Below are 19,908 nucleotides of genomic sequence, written 5' to 3'. Positions count from 1 at the left end.
CCAGCTCCTCCCCCTCCCCCCAGCTCCTCCCCCTCCCCCCAGCTCCTCCCCCTCCCCCCAGCTCCTCCCCCTCCCCCCAGCTCCTCCCCCTCCCCCCAGCTCCTCCCCCCAGCTCCTCCCCCTCCCCCCCAGCTCCTCCCCCTCCCCCCAGCTCCTCCCCCTCCCCTCGAGCTCCTCCCCTCCCCCCAGCTCCTCCCCTCCCCCAGCTCCTCCCCCTTCCCCCCAGCTCCTCCCCCTTCCCCCAGCTCCTCCCCCTTCCCCCCAGCTCCTCCCCATTCCCCCCAGCTCCTCCCTCCCCCCAGCTCCTCCCCCTCCCCCCAGCTCCTCCCCCTCCCCCCAGCTCCTCCCCATTTCCCCCAGCTCCTCCCCCTCCCCCCAGCTCTTCCCCCTCCCCCCAGCTCTTCCCCATTCCCCCCAGCTCCTCCCCCTCCCCCCAGCTCCTCCCCATTCCCCCCAGCTCCTCCCCATTCCCCCCAGCTCCTCCCCCTTCACCCATGCTCCTCCCCCTCCCCCCAGCTCCTCCCCCTCCCCCCAGCTCCTCCCTTTTCCGCACATTCTTCCCCCTCCCCCTCTCCCGTCGACCACCGCTGCAATGCGCGCCTGCGCAATGGGCCTGTGCTGGCGCCGGCTTCCCGGCCTGTGTGTTGCGGTGGAGAGGGCCATTTGGCTCGGCCCGAGTCGAGCTATGAGCAAAAACAAGATCCCGGACAGGTGAGGCCTTTCACAAACCCGTGGCCGTGGTCTCCTGCGGGATTGGGCCTCTCTCCCCCTCTCCCTCCTGGTGGTGATGCACGGCTGTCAGTCTGTTCCATTTCCTTTCCTGTTGCTGCCTCCCTCTGCCTGATGTCTCCCTCTGTCTGATGTCTCCCTCTGCCTGATGCCTCCCTCTGCCTGGTGCCTCCCTCTGCCTGGTGCCTCCCTCTGCCTGATGCCTCCCTCTGCCTGATGCCTCCCTCTGCCTGATGCCTCCCTCTGCCTGGTGCCTCCCTCTGCCTGGTGCCTCCCTCTGCCTGGTGCCTCCCTCTGCCTGGTGCCTCCCTCTGCCTGGTGCCTCCCTCTGCCTGATGCCTCCCTCTGCCTGGTGCCTCCCTCTGCCTGGTGCCTCCCTCTGCCTGGTGCCTCCCTCTGCCTGGTGCCTCCCTCTGCCTGGTGCCTCCCTCTGCCTGATGCCTCCCTCTGCCTGATGCCTCCCTCTGCCTGATGCCTCCTCTTTTCTCTCTCCCCGCAGATGGCAGAAATACTCTGCTGTGGGACGCAGGCTCCCGGGGACCAGATTCATCGCCTTTAAAGTCCCTCTGAAGAAGGTACAGAAGATAATCACAAAGCCTGACAGGTTTCTCTGCCTAGGAACCCTCCAACCACAAGGGGTGCATGTAGATTTCTCCAGCTTCCCCATTTCCCCTCCCCCCACATCATCTCAGTCCAAACCCCCAGATTCAGCACCACCTTTCTTGACCTGCAATCTTCTTCCTGACCTCTCCACCCCGTCTCTGGCCTGTCACCCTCACCCTCACCTCCATCCACTTATTAAATTCCCCACCACCAACTTTTATCTCAGCCCGCTTGGCACACCAGCCTCATTCCTGAAGAAGGGCTTAGGCCCGAAACGTCGATTCTCCTGCTCCTCGGATGCTGCTGTGCTTTTCCAGCACCACGCTTTTCAACTCAGGTTTCTCTGTGTGACTCTCTTTCGTCTGGTTAAGCAAAACTGATTAGACTACACCTGACAACAACACACCTCCGGAAGGCACACTGTTTTCATTCATCCAGAGGAAGAGAATCACAGAATCATACGATCCCTCCAGCTGGTCATTGGCCCCATCGAGTCCATACTGACTTTGTGAGGAGCATCTCACCCAGACCAACCCCAGACCCTAAAGCTATGACCCAATATTTTCCATGGCCAACCCACCCGAACTGCACATCTTTGGATTATGGGAGGAAACTGGAGCACCCAGAGAAAACCGTGTTTGCACACAGACACGGGGGAGGATGTGCAAACTCCATTTGGAGGGTCACTGAGCCACCATGCTGCCAAAGATTGCACAAACCGAAGTTGCATTTCTTGGAACTTAAAAAGTTAGCGGGTGGGTGATTTGATTGAGATTTCCCAAAGTTGCAGATAGAGTCGGTCAATGGGCATTAAGTTCGGGGTGCTGCACACTGAAGGAGTGCAGTCTTACAAATGTGAGGCATACCTGCCTGTGATGAAATCATTAAAGTTTAGTCCTCACTGAAGATAATGGAGGTTTGGTACTCTCTTCCACGAATAACACTTGATACCAGATCGGTTGTTCACGTTAAACCTGAGCTTGAACGATATCTTTGTCCCCATAGCAATTAATATGTGCAAAATGTGGAGTTAGATCATAACTCAGCCATTGAATGGCAGAACAGGCTGAGGGGCTCAATGATTTCTCCAAGTTTCTAACGTGTCAAAGTCAAACAGGACAAGGAATTTGGGAATATTATTGTGTTTAAAAGAAATGTTAGCACTATGTTAGAAAATCATAATTCATTCAAGCAGAGCCTTATGAAAGGGAAATTGTATTTAACAAGTTTCAGAGTTTGTTGAGGATCAAACAAGCAAGATGGAGAAAGTCGAACCTGTACATATTTCATGTTAATTTGGACACACAGTACTGTGCCACATAAAGATTACTATTGAAGATAAGTGCTCGTCGTGTTCTGGTAGACATTTTAGCATGTATAGACAATTGGCCAGCTAACATGAGATATTCAGCATGTGAACACAGTGAACATTGCCAGGCATCAACTAATTATAAGCTGTCTTAATATCTTGTAACCTCATTTGCTAATTACACAGAGCTAGGGAGGAAAGCAAGTTGTGAGGAACATATTGTTTGCAAAGGAATTTCAACAGTTTGAGGAAAATTTTGCGACTGGAAGATAATGTGAGCAAAGCAGTCCATCCTTGTATTTCAGCCTTCTTAAAATGAATGTGAACAATGCACTTGCCTTTCTAATGAACAACTGAGCTTGCACATGAACTTGACAAGGAAGCTACTGAGTAAGATGAGGGTTCATGGTGCTGGAGGTAAGGTGCCAGCATAAATAGAAGCTTGGCTGTCTGGCAGAAAGTGGGGATAAAAGGGATGGCAGCTGGTGACAAGTGGTGTTCTGCAAGGCTCAGTGTTGGGACCATGATTTTTCACTTTGTACATTAACAGTCTAGTTGAGGGAACTGAAGGCATTCTGGCTAAGTTTGAAGACAATATAAAGATAGGGAGAGGGACAGATTGCCTTGAGGACGTGAGGATGCTGCACTTTGGGAAGAATGGAGGCATTGACTTTTTTAAATGGGGATGAAATTCGGAAGTCTGAAGTGCAAAGTGACTTGGGAGTTCAAGTCCAGGATATTCTCAAGGTAAACTTGCAGGTTGAGTGAGTAGTTAGGGAGGCAAATCCATTGATTGCACTTACTTTGAGAGGACTTGAATATAAAAGCAGGGGTGTACTTCTCAGGCTCTGGTCAGGAGGGATGTCCTGGCTCTGCAGCATGTTCAGAGGAGGTTCACAAGAATGGTCCCAGGAATGAAAAGCTTAACATACGCGAAACATTTGAGGACTCTGGATTTATACATGATAGACTGCAGAAGAATGCAGGGGGATGGGATGGATCTGATTGAAACGCACACAATACTGAATGGCCTGGACAGATCTCGAGCAAAGCGACGACCTTTCAGAGCGGGGATAAGGAGAAACTTCTTCAGCCAGAGAGTAGACTATCTATGGAATTCATTGCCGCTGAAAGCTGTGGAGGCCAGGTCATTGAGTATATTTGAGACTGGGATAGACAGGTTTGAGAGTATCCAGTGGATCAAGGGTTACGGGGAGAAACTGGAAGAATGGGGGTTGAGAAACTTATCAGCCATGATTGACAATTGGTGCAGGAGTAGGCCATTCTGCCCTTGAATGGCGGATTAGACCTGACGGGCTGAATGGTCTAGTTTCTGCTCCTGTGTCTTCTGGTAAAGCTACACTGACTCGACCCTATTTTACCACACTCTTCCAAGTACTCTAATTCAACCTCAGTAATGGACTCTGAAGTCTTCACAACTACAGAAATCAGGCTTACTAGCCTATAACCAGCCTAAAAGCTGGGGGCCTCCTTTTAAAACTGATGTGATGAAGAGTATTTTCTGAGTGTTGTTCATCCTTGGAATTCTTAACCTCAGCTCCACTGCTGTCCAGGAGTAATTAGATATATTCAGGGTTGAGTTTGACAGATCAGTAAGGGAGTCAAGGATTGTGGGGCTAAGACAGTGAAGTGGAGGCCACAGTTAGACCAGCCACAGTGAAGAGTAAAAGCTGAGTGGCTCACTTCTCCTATTTGTTCATTATATGTGTACCTATAACTGCAGCAGCTCACCATCACCACCTTCAAGTCAATTCGGCATTAATACTGGTCTGGACAGTGATGCCTGCCTTTTATGAAAGACACAAAATGGAAATGGCTTTGTACTGCTCATGAATCTCTCCCACCTTAACATACTTCTGTTTCAGATATTCGAAAGGCACCTGCAACCTTGTGAATTTTTCTCACCGACTGACCTCTTCAGACAGATCCAAGAGCAGAGGGAGGAATTGGGAAAAATCATTGACCTTACCTTTACAAAGCGCTACTATGATCCTCAGGTAACGATGACAGTGCCTCGACTATTAACCATTCGCTGGGCAGGCCTGGGGAGCTCAGTGGACACCGTTAGGATTTTGTATCCAGGGTTTCTGCAAACTGTTGAAGTTCATGGCAATTGCCAGTAAGCACGACCGTTGAGGGATTCTGCTCAAAGGCATCTTACTCATGGGAACACTTTGGGAAATGAAATTCCCATTTTCAGCACGGTGGGTAAACCTGCAGTGGGCAATGCTTACTGTGCTACTGATGTGCAAGAGGATCAGAGATTGGTGAACCTCAGAATGCAGGGTGTGCCAAGTGCACTGAGCAGAATGTGTATTGGAGGCTCTAAGAATTTTGAAATATCACAGTTTGGTCCTTCTAAACATGAGTGGTGCCCACAGGGAGCTCTGAGCTCCGTGTTAATAAAGGTCAGGACAGGGTTGCACAGTGGGTGAAATTGCAAAGACACGAGTGATTATCCTGAAGGGTTAACAGATGTGAATCTATGTTTTCTTGGTACTGTGCTAACTCATTTTCAGTCTAATATTCTCTGGTTGTAGGAGCTGCCAGAAGGTTTGGTCTACGAGAAAATTTTCACTGCTGGTCATGAAGTGCCAACTGCAAAAACCATCTTGACATTTAAACAAGCTGTCCAAAACTTCCTGTCAGATAACAAGGATAACGGTAAGCTTGCCAGCCCAGCTCCGCTGTCGCTCGCCCAGGGATAAGCTGGTGATTGGGGGAGCTGGGATCAAGCAGTGCTTTATCTTGCCTGCTTGTTTGATCTGTGGGACCTGAGACTGAGCTGTGTGGCTGAAGTCAGGGATTTCTCCTTTTGGGTATTTTGTGTGTTGTAGTGTTGCTTTTCTTGTCTGCTTCCTGTCCCGTGAGGGAATCCGGATATCTTTTTGGACTTTGTGAAATGTTTTTTGAGCAGATGAAGTCTTTTCGTTTTCCGATCCAATAATCGTTGTAACCTCAGCACTTGTGTCAGCAAATATTCAGACAGCAGTGTGAGAACACGCAGATAATCCTGTCTTGAAATGGTGTTGGTTGAAGTAGAATCTATGTCCATGCCACCGAGAAATCCATTGATCTTCTTTGAATACTCTGAAGGATCTCCCTCAAGAGGGCAGACAGACCTTCCATAAGTGTGGTGTTCCCTCAGTCGTGACCCTTGACAGTGCTGCACTCTCAGTACTCGCCCTTGGATAGTGTTGCACTCCCTCAGTACTGACCCTTCAGCAGTGCAGCACTCCCTCAGTACTGACCCTCCGATGGTGCGGCACTCCCTCAGTACTGACCCTCCGATGGTGCGGCACTCTTCAGTACTGATCCTCCGACAGTGTAGCACTCGCCACATCATGCAGTCCTGCAACAGGTGCTGGACTCGGGATCACCCTCTGTATTTAACCTTTCTCTGTGTGTGTCTACTTGCAGATAAACTGGTTGGAGTTCATTGCACTCATGGAGTTAACAGAACTGGCTATCTCATTTGCAGGTATGTTGGGTGTATGAATAACCACATCAGTGAGCAAAGTGCAAGTAGAACAATTCTGGCAACTAGCTCTTTGTGATTTGCTTTTGTAGAATGAAATTACTGATGTTCTTAAATTGACGGAGCTGCCTATTGGGTGTCCAGCATTGGCGGTCCGACACTGCGCTGTGTCACTGGCACTGGCATGTATGGTATTGCCTCAAATAATGGTCAGGCTGTGACATGCTCCCTCCGAGTGTGAGAATTCCTTCACTACAGCTTTGTGACAGTGCAGCATCCTTCGTTTCTGCCTCGCTAATAATACTGTGCTCCTTTCATATGGATCCATGCTGGTAATGTAGCAGTCCTTTCCTGTTGCTGCTGTAGCACTTGCTGAGTACTGCGCCCCCTGACATCAGTGTTCGCTCAGTTCTGATCCACCGATGACTGGAAATGCTCTCATTCACAGTTCTTTCACTGAATCCTCTTTCTGATTTGTTTAAGGTACTTGATCGATGTGGATGGGATGGAGCCTCACAACGCAATCAATTGTAAGTTCTTGGGTTTCACTACCTGACTGTTGCGCTGATGAGCAGTTGAAAAATCCCTTCACCTTTGGTTGTTTTCCTGCAGTGTTCAATCAATCGCGAGGATACCAAATAGAAAGACAGAATTATATCCAGGATCTTCTGCAGGGGCCATGCCACAGGTAAGTCCCACTGAATCAGGGCCTTAGTAAATGGGAAGCTGACTAAACAGTATTTGGTCTGTTCCTGGTCCATTGGCAATATTGAAGCTCTGCAAGAACAGTGGCAGAGTTAGAATAGGGTTTCTGGACATCACTCTCTTTCACTCAGTTTTTGCTTAATACTCTGGGAATATTAATGGAAGTTTATTCTAGAATGGCAAAATACTCCCTGCACGGAGTTTGGGAATTTCAGATCCCTGCCTTTTAGGCAGGTTCTTTGTCTTATTGTGCAATAAAACTGAATAAAGACAATGTTTTGACTTTACCTTCTGTGTGTCTGCTGTGCAGCAACAAAGGAATTGGTGCACGGGGTGTCAAGCAGAAGGAAGCTCCCATCCAACCGCCCAAGTTCAAGCAGCAAGAGAGGTGAGTGTAGAGAGTGGGCTCACTTATCGTGCTTCGAGGTGATGTGTGATCCGGTATGTGTGAAATCCCCAAACTGTCAAGAGGGACTGAGACAAGTATTTTTGAACAGTTAAACTGTCAATGATAACTCTCCTGCTCCCATTCACTTGTTATCAACCATTTTGTTTCTCCACTTATGCCATCACTTTGAGTTAGACCATTGTCCCTTTTATCACTTAATTTTTCCCTCCCTCTCCTAATCACACTCCTTCCTTCCTTCCCCTTGCCCCCTCTGCTACACTTAAAGCTTGTTACATTTCAGAGCACACTCCGTCAGTCAGACAAGAAATGCTGTTCTTCTTCACGGATGGTGTCAGGTCTGCTGGGATTGTGCACTATTTTCTGTTTTCAGCTCCTGTGTGAAAGTTTAGTTCGCATGTCTTGGGGGAGCTGGGTCAACAGTCAAGTGAAATATAGGCAGGGCCAAACTTGTGACAGTTTGCTGGAGTAAATCCAGATTTGGAAGTTTGTGAACCTCGACACCTCAATTGGACAAGGTCAGTTATCAAGCAAAATGATTCACACACCAGGTGTTTTGCGAATTGGAACAGAAATTTTATGAGGCAGATCACCATTTGTGTACGTGTACACTGAGCAAGGATGTTGAGGCAGCTGTGAACAAACACTCCAGCTTCAGAGGTTGTATCTGCTCAGAAGAAACACAAAGGTGAAGAAAGACTTCACTGTCCTTGGCATGTCAGAGACTGTGGAGCAAGATAGATCAGTGATGAAGCAGAGTGAATGGAACCCAGTTCGCAATGATGAAAGGATCCCGAATGCAGGGAACATCTATGGGAGGATTCAGTTGGAGGTTTAAGCCTGAACAGAGAGGAATTCTTCTCACTTCGATATTTGCATGACTTTGGAACAAGTTCACCAATTGAACAGAGATTACTGTGTTTAAGAAAAGGATAGCTAGCTGGCTGAAAGAACAGAGAATGCAGATGAAGAAGAGCAGAGGTTGGCTGGGTCAACTCGCCCGCATCTGATCCCATTGTGAGGTATAGTATTCTGGCATTGGGCCGAATGTTGTTTTCCAGGTTTTGGTTGAACTGTGAGGGTAAATGGGGTACATTGGAGAGCTAGTTTGCTTTGCCTGGCCTGGGTGGTTAGACTTGGTGTCCAGCTTTGGAATGGTACTGGGTGCCAAACTTGTTGCTTCCCTTGAGCTTCAGTTTTGAATCTGTTGCATGACTGTCTGGCTGAGGTCTTCACAAGGGTGATGGTCTCTCTGCTGCCCTGCCTGGTTCATTATCCTCTGTTGTGCCTATTGTTAGGCAGGATTTGAGACGACACATGTGCGATCAATGGGAGTGTCTAACCTCTGAGGGAACAGCAGCCTCTTGTGTATCTTTCTGTTTATTCTGCCTTTGCATGCTAGGTCCAGAAATAGAATCAGTTTGATGACAAATTGCTTTTGTTTGGGAAGGGTTTGTCAATGTCACTTATTTACACAGAGAGTGGTTTGTGTGTGGGATGAAATCCGAGAGGAAGTGGTGGATGTGGGGACAGTTCCAACAGTTAAAAGACATTGAGATGAGCAAACGAATCAATGTTTGAAGGGATATGAGCCAAGCTCAGGCCGTTTTTAGATTATGGTCAGCATAGAGTCATTGTGCTGTGTGACTATTTAGCAAAACCGATTCCCTTTGAGACCACCCGTTCCTTTTCCCCCAAGAAAATGTCATTAGGCTGGGTTACCTTCCTGACTTGTGAATCTAACTGGCCCAAGAATCATCTTTGCAAATGACTAACACTTCGTAACTTAGAGCACTCACTCTTTCAACTTAATTCCTGCTTGCTGTATTTATTGGCAGCGCACTGTCTCCCAATTCCCTAGCTCTCCACCACTTCCCTCCCTCACCTTCCAGCTCACTGATCCTCCCACTCATCACTGCCTTCACATTTGCTGCTTCACTCCCCTGAAATGGTGATTATCAGGAGCTCAGGAGAAGGTTAGTGTGAGCAGGGGAGGAAAGGGGCTGAGAGGAGTTCCCAGCATGTGGGAAAAGGAAGTGAGAAAGGTGGAAAGCAGGTAGGCTAGCATAGCAGAAAAAATGGGAAGGATTGGCAGTGCGGAAGGAAACAAGTAAGTTAGAAATGACATTTAGCAGCCTGTTGATGAACAGCCTTAATTTAACAACTGCACTGCAACAGAAATGTGCTTCACGGCAGGAAGGACCACTGAATTCTGGCCCCGAACTAATCTTTGGTGAAGCCAGCTGCAGTTGCCATGTGGTTTCAGTTCCCTGGTATTTTGCAGCTTCCCTGGTCACTCAGCCAGTTCATTTCTGAATCTCAGGCCCTAAGGATGCATTTGTTCCATACTCAACCTCGAGGTTGTCTTAAATTCACTGATTAAAATCTGTGATCCAGCCTTTTCAAATCCTGCTCACGGGAAGTTACTGACCAGAGAGTAGCAAATGACACTGGGATCATGCACAGCAGCAATGATGACCACGATTCAGTGAGACAACAACAGGTCAGCAGTCTGTCTGCACTGCCAGTGTTTAGTTCCTGCACTTTGAAATGTTCATGGGAAAAGAAGCCCTTATTTGTTTCGTGACTGCGTTTTTTGTAAAGTGGACATCAGTGCTGGTGTGGGGACAGTTCACCGTAGGACTTGAACTCGCCCTGTGGACTGTTTGTCCAGCAGAACTGTCAAAAGGTTGTGGTGAGGGATTACTGTCGGGGGCTCAGTACTGGGAGGGAGCGCCGCACTGTCAGCGGGTCAGTACAGGGAGGGAGCGCCGCACTGTCGGCGGGTCAGGACCTGGAGGGAGTGACGCACTGTCGGCGGGTCAGGACCTGGAGGGAGTGACGCACTGTCGGCGGGTCAGGACCTGGAGGGAGTGACGCACTGTCGGCGGGTCAGGACCTGGAGGGAGTGACGCACTGTCGGCGGGTCAGGACCTGGAGGGAGTGACGCACTGTCGGCGGGTCAGGACCTGGAGGGAGTGACGCACTGTCGGCGGGTCAGGACCTGGAGGGAGTGACGCACTGTCGGCGGGTCAGGACCTGGAGGGAGTGACGCACTGTCGGCAGGACAGTACTGGGAGGGAGTGACGCACTGTCGGCAGGTCAGTACTGGGAGGGAGCGCCGCACTGTCGCGGGTCAGTACTGGGATGGAGTGACGCACTGTCGGCAGGACAGTACTGGGAGGGAGTGACGCACTGTCGGCGGGTCAGTACTGGGAGGGAGCGCCGCACTGTCGGCGGGACAGTACTGGGATGGAGTGACGCACTGTCGGTGGGTCAGTACTGGGAGGGAGTGACGCACTGTCGGCGGGTCAGTACTGGGAGGGAGCGCCGCACTGTCGGCGGGTCAGGACCTGGAGGGAGTGACGCACTGTCGGCGGGTCAGGACCTGGAGGGAGTGACGCACTGTCGGCGGGTCAGGACCTGGAGGGAGTGACGCACTGTCGGCAGGACAGTACTGGGAGGGAGTGACGCACTGTCGGCAGGACAGTACTGGGAGGGAGTGACGCACTGTCGGCAGGTCAGTACTGGGAGGGAGCGCCGCACTGTCGCGGGTCAGTACTGGGATGGAGTGACGCACTGTCGGCAGGACAGTACTGGGAGGGAGTGACGCACTGTCGGCGGGTCAGTACTGGGAGGGAGCGCCGCACTGTCGGCGGGACAGTACTGGGATGGAGTGACGCACTGTCGGTGGGTCAGTACTGGGAGGGAGCGCCGCACTGTCGGCGGGTCAGTACTGGGAGGGAGCGCCGCACTGTCGGCGGGTCAGTACTGGGAGGGAGCGCCGCACTGTCGGCGGGTCAGTACTGGGAGGGAGTGACGCACTGTCGGCGGGTCAGTACTGGGATGGAGTGACGCACTGTCGGCAGGACAGTACAGGGAGGGAGCGCCGCACTGTCGGTGGGTCAGTACTGGGAGGGAGCGCCGCACTGTCGGCGGGTCAGTACTGGGAGGGAGCGCCGCACTGTCGGTGGGTCAGTACTGGGAGGGAGTGACGCACTGTCGGCGGGTCAGTACTGGGATGGAGTGACGCACTGTCGGCGGGTCAGTACTGGGATGGAGTGACGCACTGTCGGTGGGTCAGTACTGGGAGGGAGCGCCGCACTGTCGGCGGGTCAGTACTGGGAGGGAGTGACGCACTGTCGGCGGGTCAGTACTGGGAGGGAGTGACGCACTGTCGGCGGGTCAGTACTGGGAGGGAGCGCCGCACTGTCGGTGGGTCAGTACTGGGAGGGAGCGACGCACTGTCGGCGGGTCAGTACTGGGATGGAGTGACGCACTGTCGGCGGGTCAGTACTGGGATGGAGTGACGCACTGTCGGTGGGTCAGTACTGGGAGGGAGCGCCGCACTGTCGGCGGGTCAGTACTGGGAGGGAGTGACGCACTGTCGGCGGGTCAGTACTGGGAGGGAGCGCCGCACTGTCGGCGGGTCAGTACTGGGAGGGAGCGCCGCACTGTCGGCGGGTCAGTACTGGGAGGGAGCGCCGCACTGTCGGCGGGTCAGTACTGGGAGGGAGCGCCGCACTGTCGGCGGGTCAGTACTGGGAGGGAGCGCCGCACTGTCGGCAGGACAGTACTGAGGGAGCACTATAAAATCAGAGGGAATGCTGTATAATTCAAGTACCATTAGGAGAGGAGCCAGGGTATATGTTCTGGTGATTTGGCCAATATTTGTTCCTCAACTTAAAACAGATTAACGAGTCATTTGGTTTTCAATTGTGGGATCCTATTGGTACAAAATATCTGTCCAGATGATTACAGTAACTTGCCTTTGCAATCCACTGAGATTATGATTGATTTAATTTAATTTAAAATCTGAGTACATATTATGCACTGTTCCACAAAGAATATGAAATGCAAGTTTTCTATTTGCTCCGTTCACCTGTAAATAATATATTCACTGTTCCTTACAGACTTTCTAAAGGGAAATACCCCAAACCGAACGGTTTTCGTGAGTTCAGCCAATTCACCTGCCCACCAAGACAGTCTGCTCACCCCTCCCAGCCCGTGCAGCATCCCAAGGGACAAGTGCTTGGGGCTGGTGCTTGGAGCCAAACCGTTCAGTACAATGGGAAAAGAATGTTATCTTCCAATCGTGATTATGGAGAACAGGAACTCGCCTTGAGGAATTGTCAAACCAAGACTCCACGGTGGGGCGGTCAGCCAGGGGCCTCACGTTGGAGTGGTCAGCCACAGGCCTCAGGGTGGAGTGGTCAGCCGCAGGCCTCACGGTGGCGTGGTCAGCCAGAGGCCTCACAGTGGGGCAGTCAGTCGGATTCCTGGCAGTGGAACAGTCAGCCGCCATGGCAGCACCGGAATTATCAGCAACCCTGGCATGTTGGGAGGGGTAACAAAGGCTGGAAACTAAATTCTGGCGCTCAGGCCAAATTGAACACACATCTTCGGTGGGACAACTGAAATGTGAATTGCAGATATTTTAATAATTTTAATTTGCTATGTGTGAACACATTTAGCATTGCGATTTTATGAAGACTGCTTCATTATGAAGCGTTGTTTGAGATGAAATAGAGCAGTTGAATGGGAGCTGGTCTGGATTTGAGATCAGTGTCCTAATGTTTCTCATCAGTTGATGCAGAGCCTGTTGAATGACATGTCTGAGGATCTTCCTTGATTTCCTGAGACCACTGCACTGTGCCAGTGATTGTCCTGCCCCCCGAGTTGGCCAACTAAAACTTTTCATGTCTCACAGCCACAACTTTGGAAGCCTTTTGTTTCTAGTTATACTCAGCAAGCCCAAGGGGAATGGGGGAGGGAGGGACAAGCAGAATGAATGTGCAGTCAGTGGATTTGAAGTGAAGGGTGGTTTGTCATTTCCCAGTTTCTTAGCTGGTTTCTATCTGTGGCATTCCATTGAAAACATATTTAAATGATACTTAGGTTCTGGGACATGTATGACCTCCCCTGAGGTTTCACCTGGGCCAATCAGAAAGTCATGCACCAAAGTTGTCGAATATTATATTTCAAACTGGCTACCCTATTCTATTGTTCCTTTTGCATGATTTAATTTTCATTATATTCAGCCAGCTTAAAACCTCTGTGCAAATTCCACTGCATTCAGCTGGCTGTGATCAGAGTCTCATTTCTGATCAGCATCTTCTGGCTTCAGTGGAATTCAGGCTTAGCTCCAAGCAACACCCACTGCACCTCCTCATCCCACCCCCCCAACCCTCCGCCCCAAAATCCCAAGGAGAATCCAGACTTGGAATTGCAGGTGACCAGTGCCATCTGTGAGAAAATTTTAATTCTGCTGGTGAAGTCTCATCTTAATTTGTGTGTTTTCTCCCTGGGCTTTCAGCTTGCATTATCAAATGTGACATAGCTGAAAGTTTTTTTTGTCTTTTTAAACATAACTTGCCTGAATCAAACAGAAAAGGTTATTTTACCTTCTTCGTTGGCACAATGCAGAACTAAATTCAGAAATAAATGTGTGTCCCAATCTACTGTCTGCAGTTTTCTGATTCCAGGATTGTGAACAAGAATTCATTTGACCATTGTCATCCTGGGGCATACTGGAGAGACCGGTTTACTGGGCCTTTTTCTCTGCTGTAGACCACTGTAACGACAAAATTCACAAACTTGGATTAATGGGGTGTGAATACAAAGTTTAAACATGACTGGGTACGGAAGGAAGACTGAATTTTAAATCACAAGCAGATGTGGAGTCATTGGACTTGAGTTGAGAGCAAGCAGTTAAAACTTAACAAACAAAGGACTGGTGAGGTCTACAATTGAGTCTCGAGTTCAGACTGCAAGTCACATTTTAGCGAGGTTGTCTGGAAGGATCTAGATGACGTTAATTAGAATGGTGCCAGGCGAAGAGTCTTCAATTATTTGGAGAATCTGAGGATTGCTAAGAGGAAATGTGATAGAAGGGATCAAAATCATACATGGCTTTGGTAGTCAAACTAAGGAGAAGGTATTTCTGGTGGCAGAAGAACCGGGAACAAGATGAAGAAACAGCCAGTTGTTAGGTGGAATGCAATTTTTTTGAGCAGATTCATCTTCTGAAACTGAATTGGATAAATGGGAAGAGATGGTTTCAGAGTGGAAATGGCTCTTGATTATTCGAATCCTTCCTCATTTGAAGTCCAAACTGTGCTCCTTAAATTCACAATCCCAACATGACCACAGGGATGTCTGAACGAAGTGGAATGAGTTTCTTTGAACATTTCTTGTCGAGAAAAACTACATCCCTGAATGAGAGAATTTTTGATTTTATTTGACAAGAGTAGAGTCCTAGTCATAGAGATGTACAGCCTGGAATCACACCCCTTCAGTCCAACTCGTCCATGCCAACCAGATATTCCAACCTAATCTTGTCCCACTTGCCAGCACCTGACCCATATCCTTCCAAACCCTTCCTATTCATATACCCATCCAGATGCCTTTTTAAATGTTGTAATTGTACTATCCTTCCTCTGGCAGCTCATTCCATACACGTACCACCCTCTGAGTGAAACATTTGCCCCTGAGGTCTCTTATAGCTTTCCCCTCTCACCCTAAACCTATGCCCCTCTAGTTCTGGACTCCCTCAGCCCAGGGAAAAGACCTCATCTATTTGTCCAATTCATGCCCCTCATGATTTTATAAACCTCTATAAGGTCACCCCTCATTTTTCCACAATCCTTCAAAACTCAAGTCCTCAGAGGGAAAAGAAATGAAATATGAAGCCTCCGTAAAACTGTGCAATCAGTTTTTGAGCATTTTTTTTCATTTAAGCAGAATTTTAAGGCTCTAAAGCAGTACATTGTCTGTCACAAAAACATTTCAGGCAACTCCAGAACCTGTCCCACATGGTGACTGTCACCAACCAGCACAAACCCGTTGCCGAAGGGCCCCACTTGGTGCTCCAAAGCCAACAGAAGCTTGCAGGTTCAATAGAATAGGGGCTCGGCCAGGATGACTGCTACAATTCATCTAAAATCAATTTTAGATTGTTTTATTTTTGTCCCCCTCTGCAAGAAGCGACTGAGAAAATAACACCAATCTTACCTTGTCCACGTCAAAATGGCGCATCCGAAATCATGCAGTGTTAGATGTTGCGACATTGAAAGATCTTTCCCCCAACTGTGAACCCTGTGAAAGCAAAGCAACATTGATCAAACTGATGAATTTTCTTGGCATCCTGATGCACTTGACTCCAGTGTTCCCACTGCAGCTCGTGGAATTTAAATGAATTCATAAATGGTCAAACGTGGGTTGGAAAAGTGACAGCTGAACTATGGTAACAAAGAAAGAGAAGCGAGCTGAGACACAGTCAAGGTATATTCCCTTGTAAGGTCAGTGTACTGCAAAGAATTCCCAATCTCCCTGAATAGCAAAAGGTGATGGTGTTCCAACTGAAAGGAACCGTCTTTCTCCTGCTCCTTGACTATGGATGTCACTGCATGAAGTTAATTATTTTACTGGGTTCTTTCCATGGCCAATTGTCTGAAACATAGAAACTAGGAGCAGGACTAGGTGTTTCAGCCCTTTGCATCTGTTTCACCATTTAATATGAGGACGTTGATCCTCTTTCTCAATCCTGTGTTCTTCCTTTGTCTCCATACCCCTTGCTGTCTTTAAAATCAAAAATATGTATCTCTATTTTTCTTGAATATATTCAGTGTTCTCATCTCTGCAGTCTTCTGAGAGAGAGAATTCCACAAGTTGATCCTTTTGAGTGAAGACATCTTCCTTTTCAGTCCCAATGATCTATCATTCACCCTGCCACCCCACCTTGAGACTGTGTCCAATGGTTTTAGTTTCCCAGACCAGAAGATGCATCCCAGCATCGAGTCTGACCAGCCATGAAATCAATAGAAATAGGAACAGGAGGAGGCCATTTGGCCCCTTTGGCCTGATTTTGCCATTCAATAGGATTCTTACGTTCCTCATGTCCACTTTCCTATGTTTTCCCCAGAACCTTGATTCTCCAATTATTTAAGAATCTCTTTCAGCCTTAAATATATACAAGGACACTGCCCCGCCGAACTGTGTGGCAAACTAAAGATCCTCAACCCCAAAAGACATTCCTCCTCATTGCAGACTTAAATTGGCACCCTTTTATACTGGCGCTGTCCTCTTGTCCTCGACTCTCCCCTGAGGGGAAATATCCTCTCAGCATTTATCCTGTCAAGCCCCTTAAGGATCTGACATGTCTCAATGAGATCACCGCTCATTCGTCTGCACTCAAGTGATTACAGTCCCAATCAGTTTAGCATTTTCTCATGAGACAATTCTCCGAGAAACTTCTCTGAACTGACTCCAATGAAATGATATCTTTCTCAAATAAGGGGATCAAAACTGTTCTCAGTATTCCAGATGTGATTTCACTCGCACCAGTTGCATTCAGACTTTGTTACTCTGATGCTCCAACCCCCTTGAAATAAGAGCCAACATAACATTAACCTTCCTGATTATCTGCTGGACCTGTGTGCTAGCTTTGTGTTTCATCCAAAAGTCCTTTAATATTGTAGCGTTCTGCAGCTCTTTCACTATTTAAGTCACACTGTTCTTCCTTCCAAAGTGATACTTTACTCCATTTGCCATTTTACATAACCTAATCGATATATCTCTGTAAACTGTTTGTATCCCTCACGCAACATGCCTTTCCACTTATTTTTGTGTTGTCTGTAAATTAGGTGACAGTACATTCACTTCCTTCCTCCAAGTCATGAATATAAATTAGAAACAATTGCAGTCCCGGCACGGATCGCTGTGGAACCCCACTGGTTGCCAATCATCAATCTGGGGAAACAAAATGCTTATTCCCATTTGTTTCCAGCTCACGAGCAATTTGGTTGGACGTGGCAATATCCTACCTCCAGCACCTTGAGCTTTCATAGCTTTTGTGAGGTAGTTTGTTGGAAGTCCTAATACAACACATCTTCAGGTTCCCCTCTGTCCACTCTTGTTGAGATTTACTTGAAAAACTCAAATAAATTAGTGGATATGATTTCCCTTTCATGAAGCCATGCTAACTACTTGTTTAGATTATGATTTTTCATATGTGCTGCTATTATGTATGAATTGATTTCGACAATAGATATTATCATTACCCACTTTTTGCCTCTCTTTTTTTTAGGGGTGGGACATTGGCAGTTTTACAATTTTCCAGAGTTCAAGGCTTTTTGGAAAAAGTTATAAGTATTCAGACTCTCTGCAGCTACTTCATTTAGGATCTGAGGATGCAAGCTATCAGGGCCAGGTGACTTTTCTGCTTTTAGTCCCATTGGTTTGACTCATACTATATCTTTGGTGATGATACTTCATTCCTTCCCCATATTCTTTAGTATGAACAGAATGTCTGACCAGAGAGATTGATGCAAAAATAGTTCAAATGGCATCATGATCAGGACAGACGTGGTGGGTCAAAAGGCTTGTTCCTGCAGTATACTATTGTGTTATGTTCTGTTAAACTATGTTCAATCAGATTCCCTCATCTTTGTAAACTTGAATGAGTACAGATCTAGATAAACCAATCTGTCTAGATTAGGACAGTCCCAATATCAACCTAGTGAACCTCTGCTGCACTCCCTCTATGCCAAGTAGTACCTTAGGTAGGGAGACCAAAACTGCATGCAATACTCGAGGTGTACTCTTATGAGGCCTTGTATAACTGCAGCGAGACATCACCACTTTGGAATTCAAATCTTTTTGGAATGAAGGTTAATATACCATTGGATTAGATATACAAGCCGCAGAAAGGATATTGCCAATAACCAGGGATCCAGAACTAAGGGTAAACCATTTAGGACCTGAGATGAGGGGAAATTTCTCCACCCAGCGAGTAGTGAGTCTCCACAGAAAGCAGTTGAAGCTAAAACATTGTCTGATTTTAAGGAAGAATTGGATAGAGCGCTTGGCATTAAAAGGATTGAAGGAAATTGGGGAAAAACAGATAAAGGCTGTTGAGTTGGACAGTCAGCCATGATTAGCACAAATGTTGGAGCAGCTCCATGGCTGAATGGTGTCTTGCCCTTGTTCTGGACTCATGCAATTGTCAGCGGGCCCTTTGCAGGAAATATTGAGATACTGTGACAGAGGAATGTCAGGCAAGAACCGCTGGACCAAGGCTCCAAATACTACACTCAGCCCCCAAAGCATAAGGCTACAATGCTGCAAACACAAACCCAGAAAAGTGATGAGATCCCATCCTTGCATATATTAATGACTTAGATTTTGGAAGTGGAGGGTAGAATTTCAACATTTAAGAATGATATGAAATTCTGAAGTATTGTTAACAGTAAGCATGATGATGTTGAATATGAAAGCTTTGGAGACAAGCTGGTGACTTATGTGGACAGGGTGTAAATAAAGTTAGAGAGTTATGTGAAGTGATTAATTTTGGTGGGAAGAACAAGTCATTGGCAAAAGCAGCAAATACAGTATCGGAGAAGAAGTTTCAACATGGCGAGTTAGGAAGGATTGAAATGCTGTACCTGAGGCAGATTCAATCAAGGCATTCAAAATAAAATGAGACTTAGTTGAAAAGGAACATTGTGCAGGGAGAAATCTGAATGGGAGTAATTACATGAAGAGCCAAGTGAGAATCATTCTCAATGCAGGGCTTTTGCCCGAAATATCAACTCTCCTGCTCCTTGGATGCTGCCTGACCTGCTGTGCTTTTCAAGCACCACACTCCAGACTCGAATCTCCAGCATCTGCAGTCCTCACTTTCACCTAATTATATGAAGAGACAATGATGAAAGGCCAATAAAACAACTGTGATCCTCTGAAAAATCTGGAAGACAACATGACCTCAATAACTGTGACCATGCATCTGTCATGTCATGAAAGCTCATAAGATTTACTAATGTCCCCTCCTGAAGGAAATCTGCTATCCTTACTTGGTCTAACCCAAGTGGGACTCCAGACCCACCTTCCAAATGATATTGCAAGAAGAATTTGTGATGAAGAACAAATGCAGACTTCACCAGGAAACCAAATGACGATAGTGGGCTGAAGAGATTATTCCTGGGGTTGTAAATACACCACAGGGCATGATGGCAGAAAATTGGATCAACAACTGGAAAAAGGCTTCTTTAGTTCTGGAGGTTTGGGAAGTGAAGCTATGAGAAATTTTAATCAGGTGCAGGATGGGAAGACAAGGTTTGGAGTGGACAAACTCAAATTCAGCTGGCTGAGTAAAAACAGAAATTGCTGCAAAAAAACTCAGTTTAGGTGGAGAGAAAGCTGAGATACTGTTTCGGTTGCAGTGCCTGTTTTTCGCAAGGAATAGGTTGGTGCATATGCCAGAGAAAGGGTTGGCAAGGAAGAGGAAGGAGTACATGATGGGTGGAGATGCAAGAAAGAATAACAGTTGGATGGACAAGGGAATGGATAAAGGTCAGCATGGGAATGTTAGTAGCTGCTCATGGGGACCACCACTGGCTGACAATGGGTTGTGTGTGGGAGTAGCCCACGTGACTCCAAGGAAGGACCAAGGTGAGTGATTCATAACCACAGGCGGGAGCTTCACCCACTCACGCTGTGATTGGACGACGGCGTGGCAGTCGTCACTGTGCTGTGATTGGTCGGCTGCGGCGCTTCACACCGCCCGCCCCAAGCATCGATTGGTCGGTGGATCGGGTGAACCGTGGCCGCACGGTGATTGGCCAATGGGCGGGATGAGCGTCCCTGCGCTCAGATTGG

At 47.9% G+C, this 19,908-nt stretch overlaps 1 protein-coding gene across 1 annotated transcript; it reads left to right on the top strand.

Annotated features, from left to right (window-relative positions):
* The first annotated feature begins 588 nt into the window (after window positions 1–588).
* On the top strand, window positions 589–15,170 carry LOC132836853 (RNA/RNP complex-1-interacting phosphatase-like). Its single transcript, XM_060856389.1, has 9 exons — window positions 589–711; window positions 1,229–1,304; window positions 4,528–4,659; window positions 5,203–5,326; window positions 6,083–6,143; window positions 6,624–6,670; window positions 6,753–6,828; window positions 7,156–7,233; window positions 12,165–15,170. Exons 1-9 carry the CDS (start codon window positions 593–595, stop codon window positions 12,667–12,669), a joined length of 1,218 nt encoding a protein of 405 aa, XP_060712372.1. The 5' UTR covers window positions 589–592; the 3' UTR covers window positions 12,670–15,170.
* Window positions 15,171–19,908: the final 4,738 nt, after the last annotated feature.

This window comes from Hemiscyllium ocellatum, chromosome 48 (genome assembly GCF_020745735.1).
Source record: "Hemiscyllium ocellatum isolate sHemOce1 chromosome 48, sHemOce1.pat.X.cur, whole genome shotgun sequence".
NCBI classification, from domain to species: Eukaryota; Metazoa; Chordata; class Chondrichthyes; order Orectolobiformes; family Hemiscylliidae; genus Hemiscyllium; species Hemiscyllium ocellatum.
The sequence above is the reverse complement of the archived record's forward strand: the minus strand, read 5'-3'. Positions and strand labels throughout refer to the sequence as shown.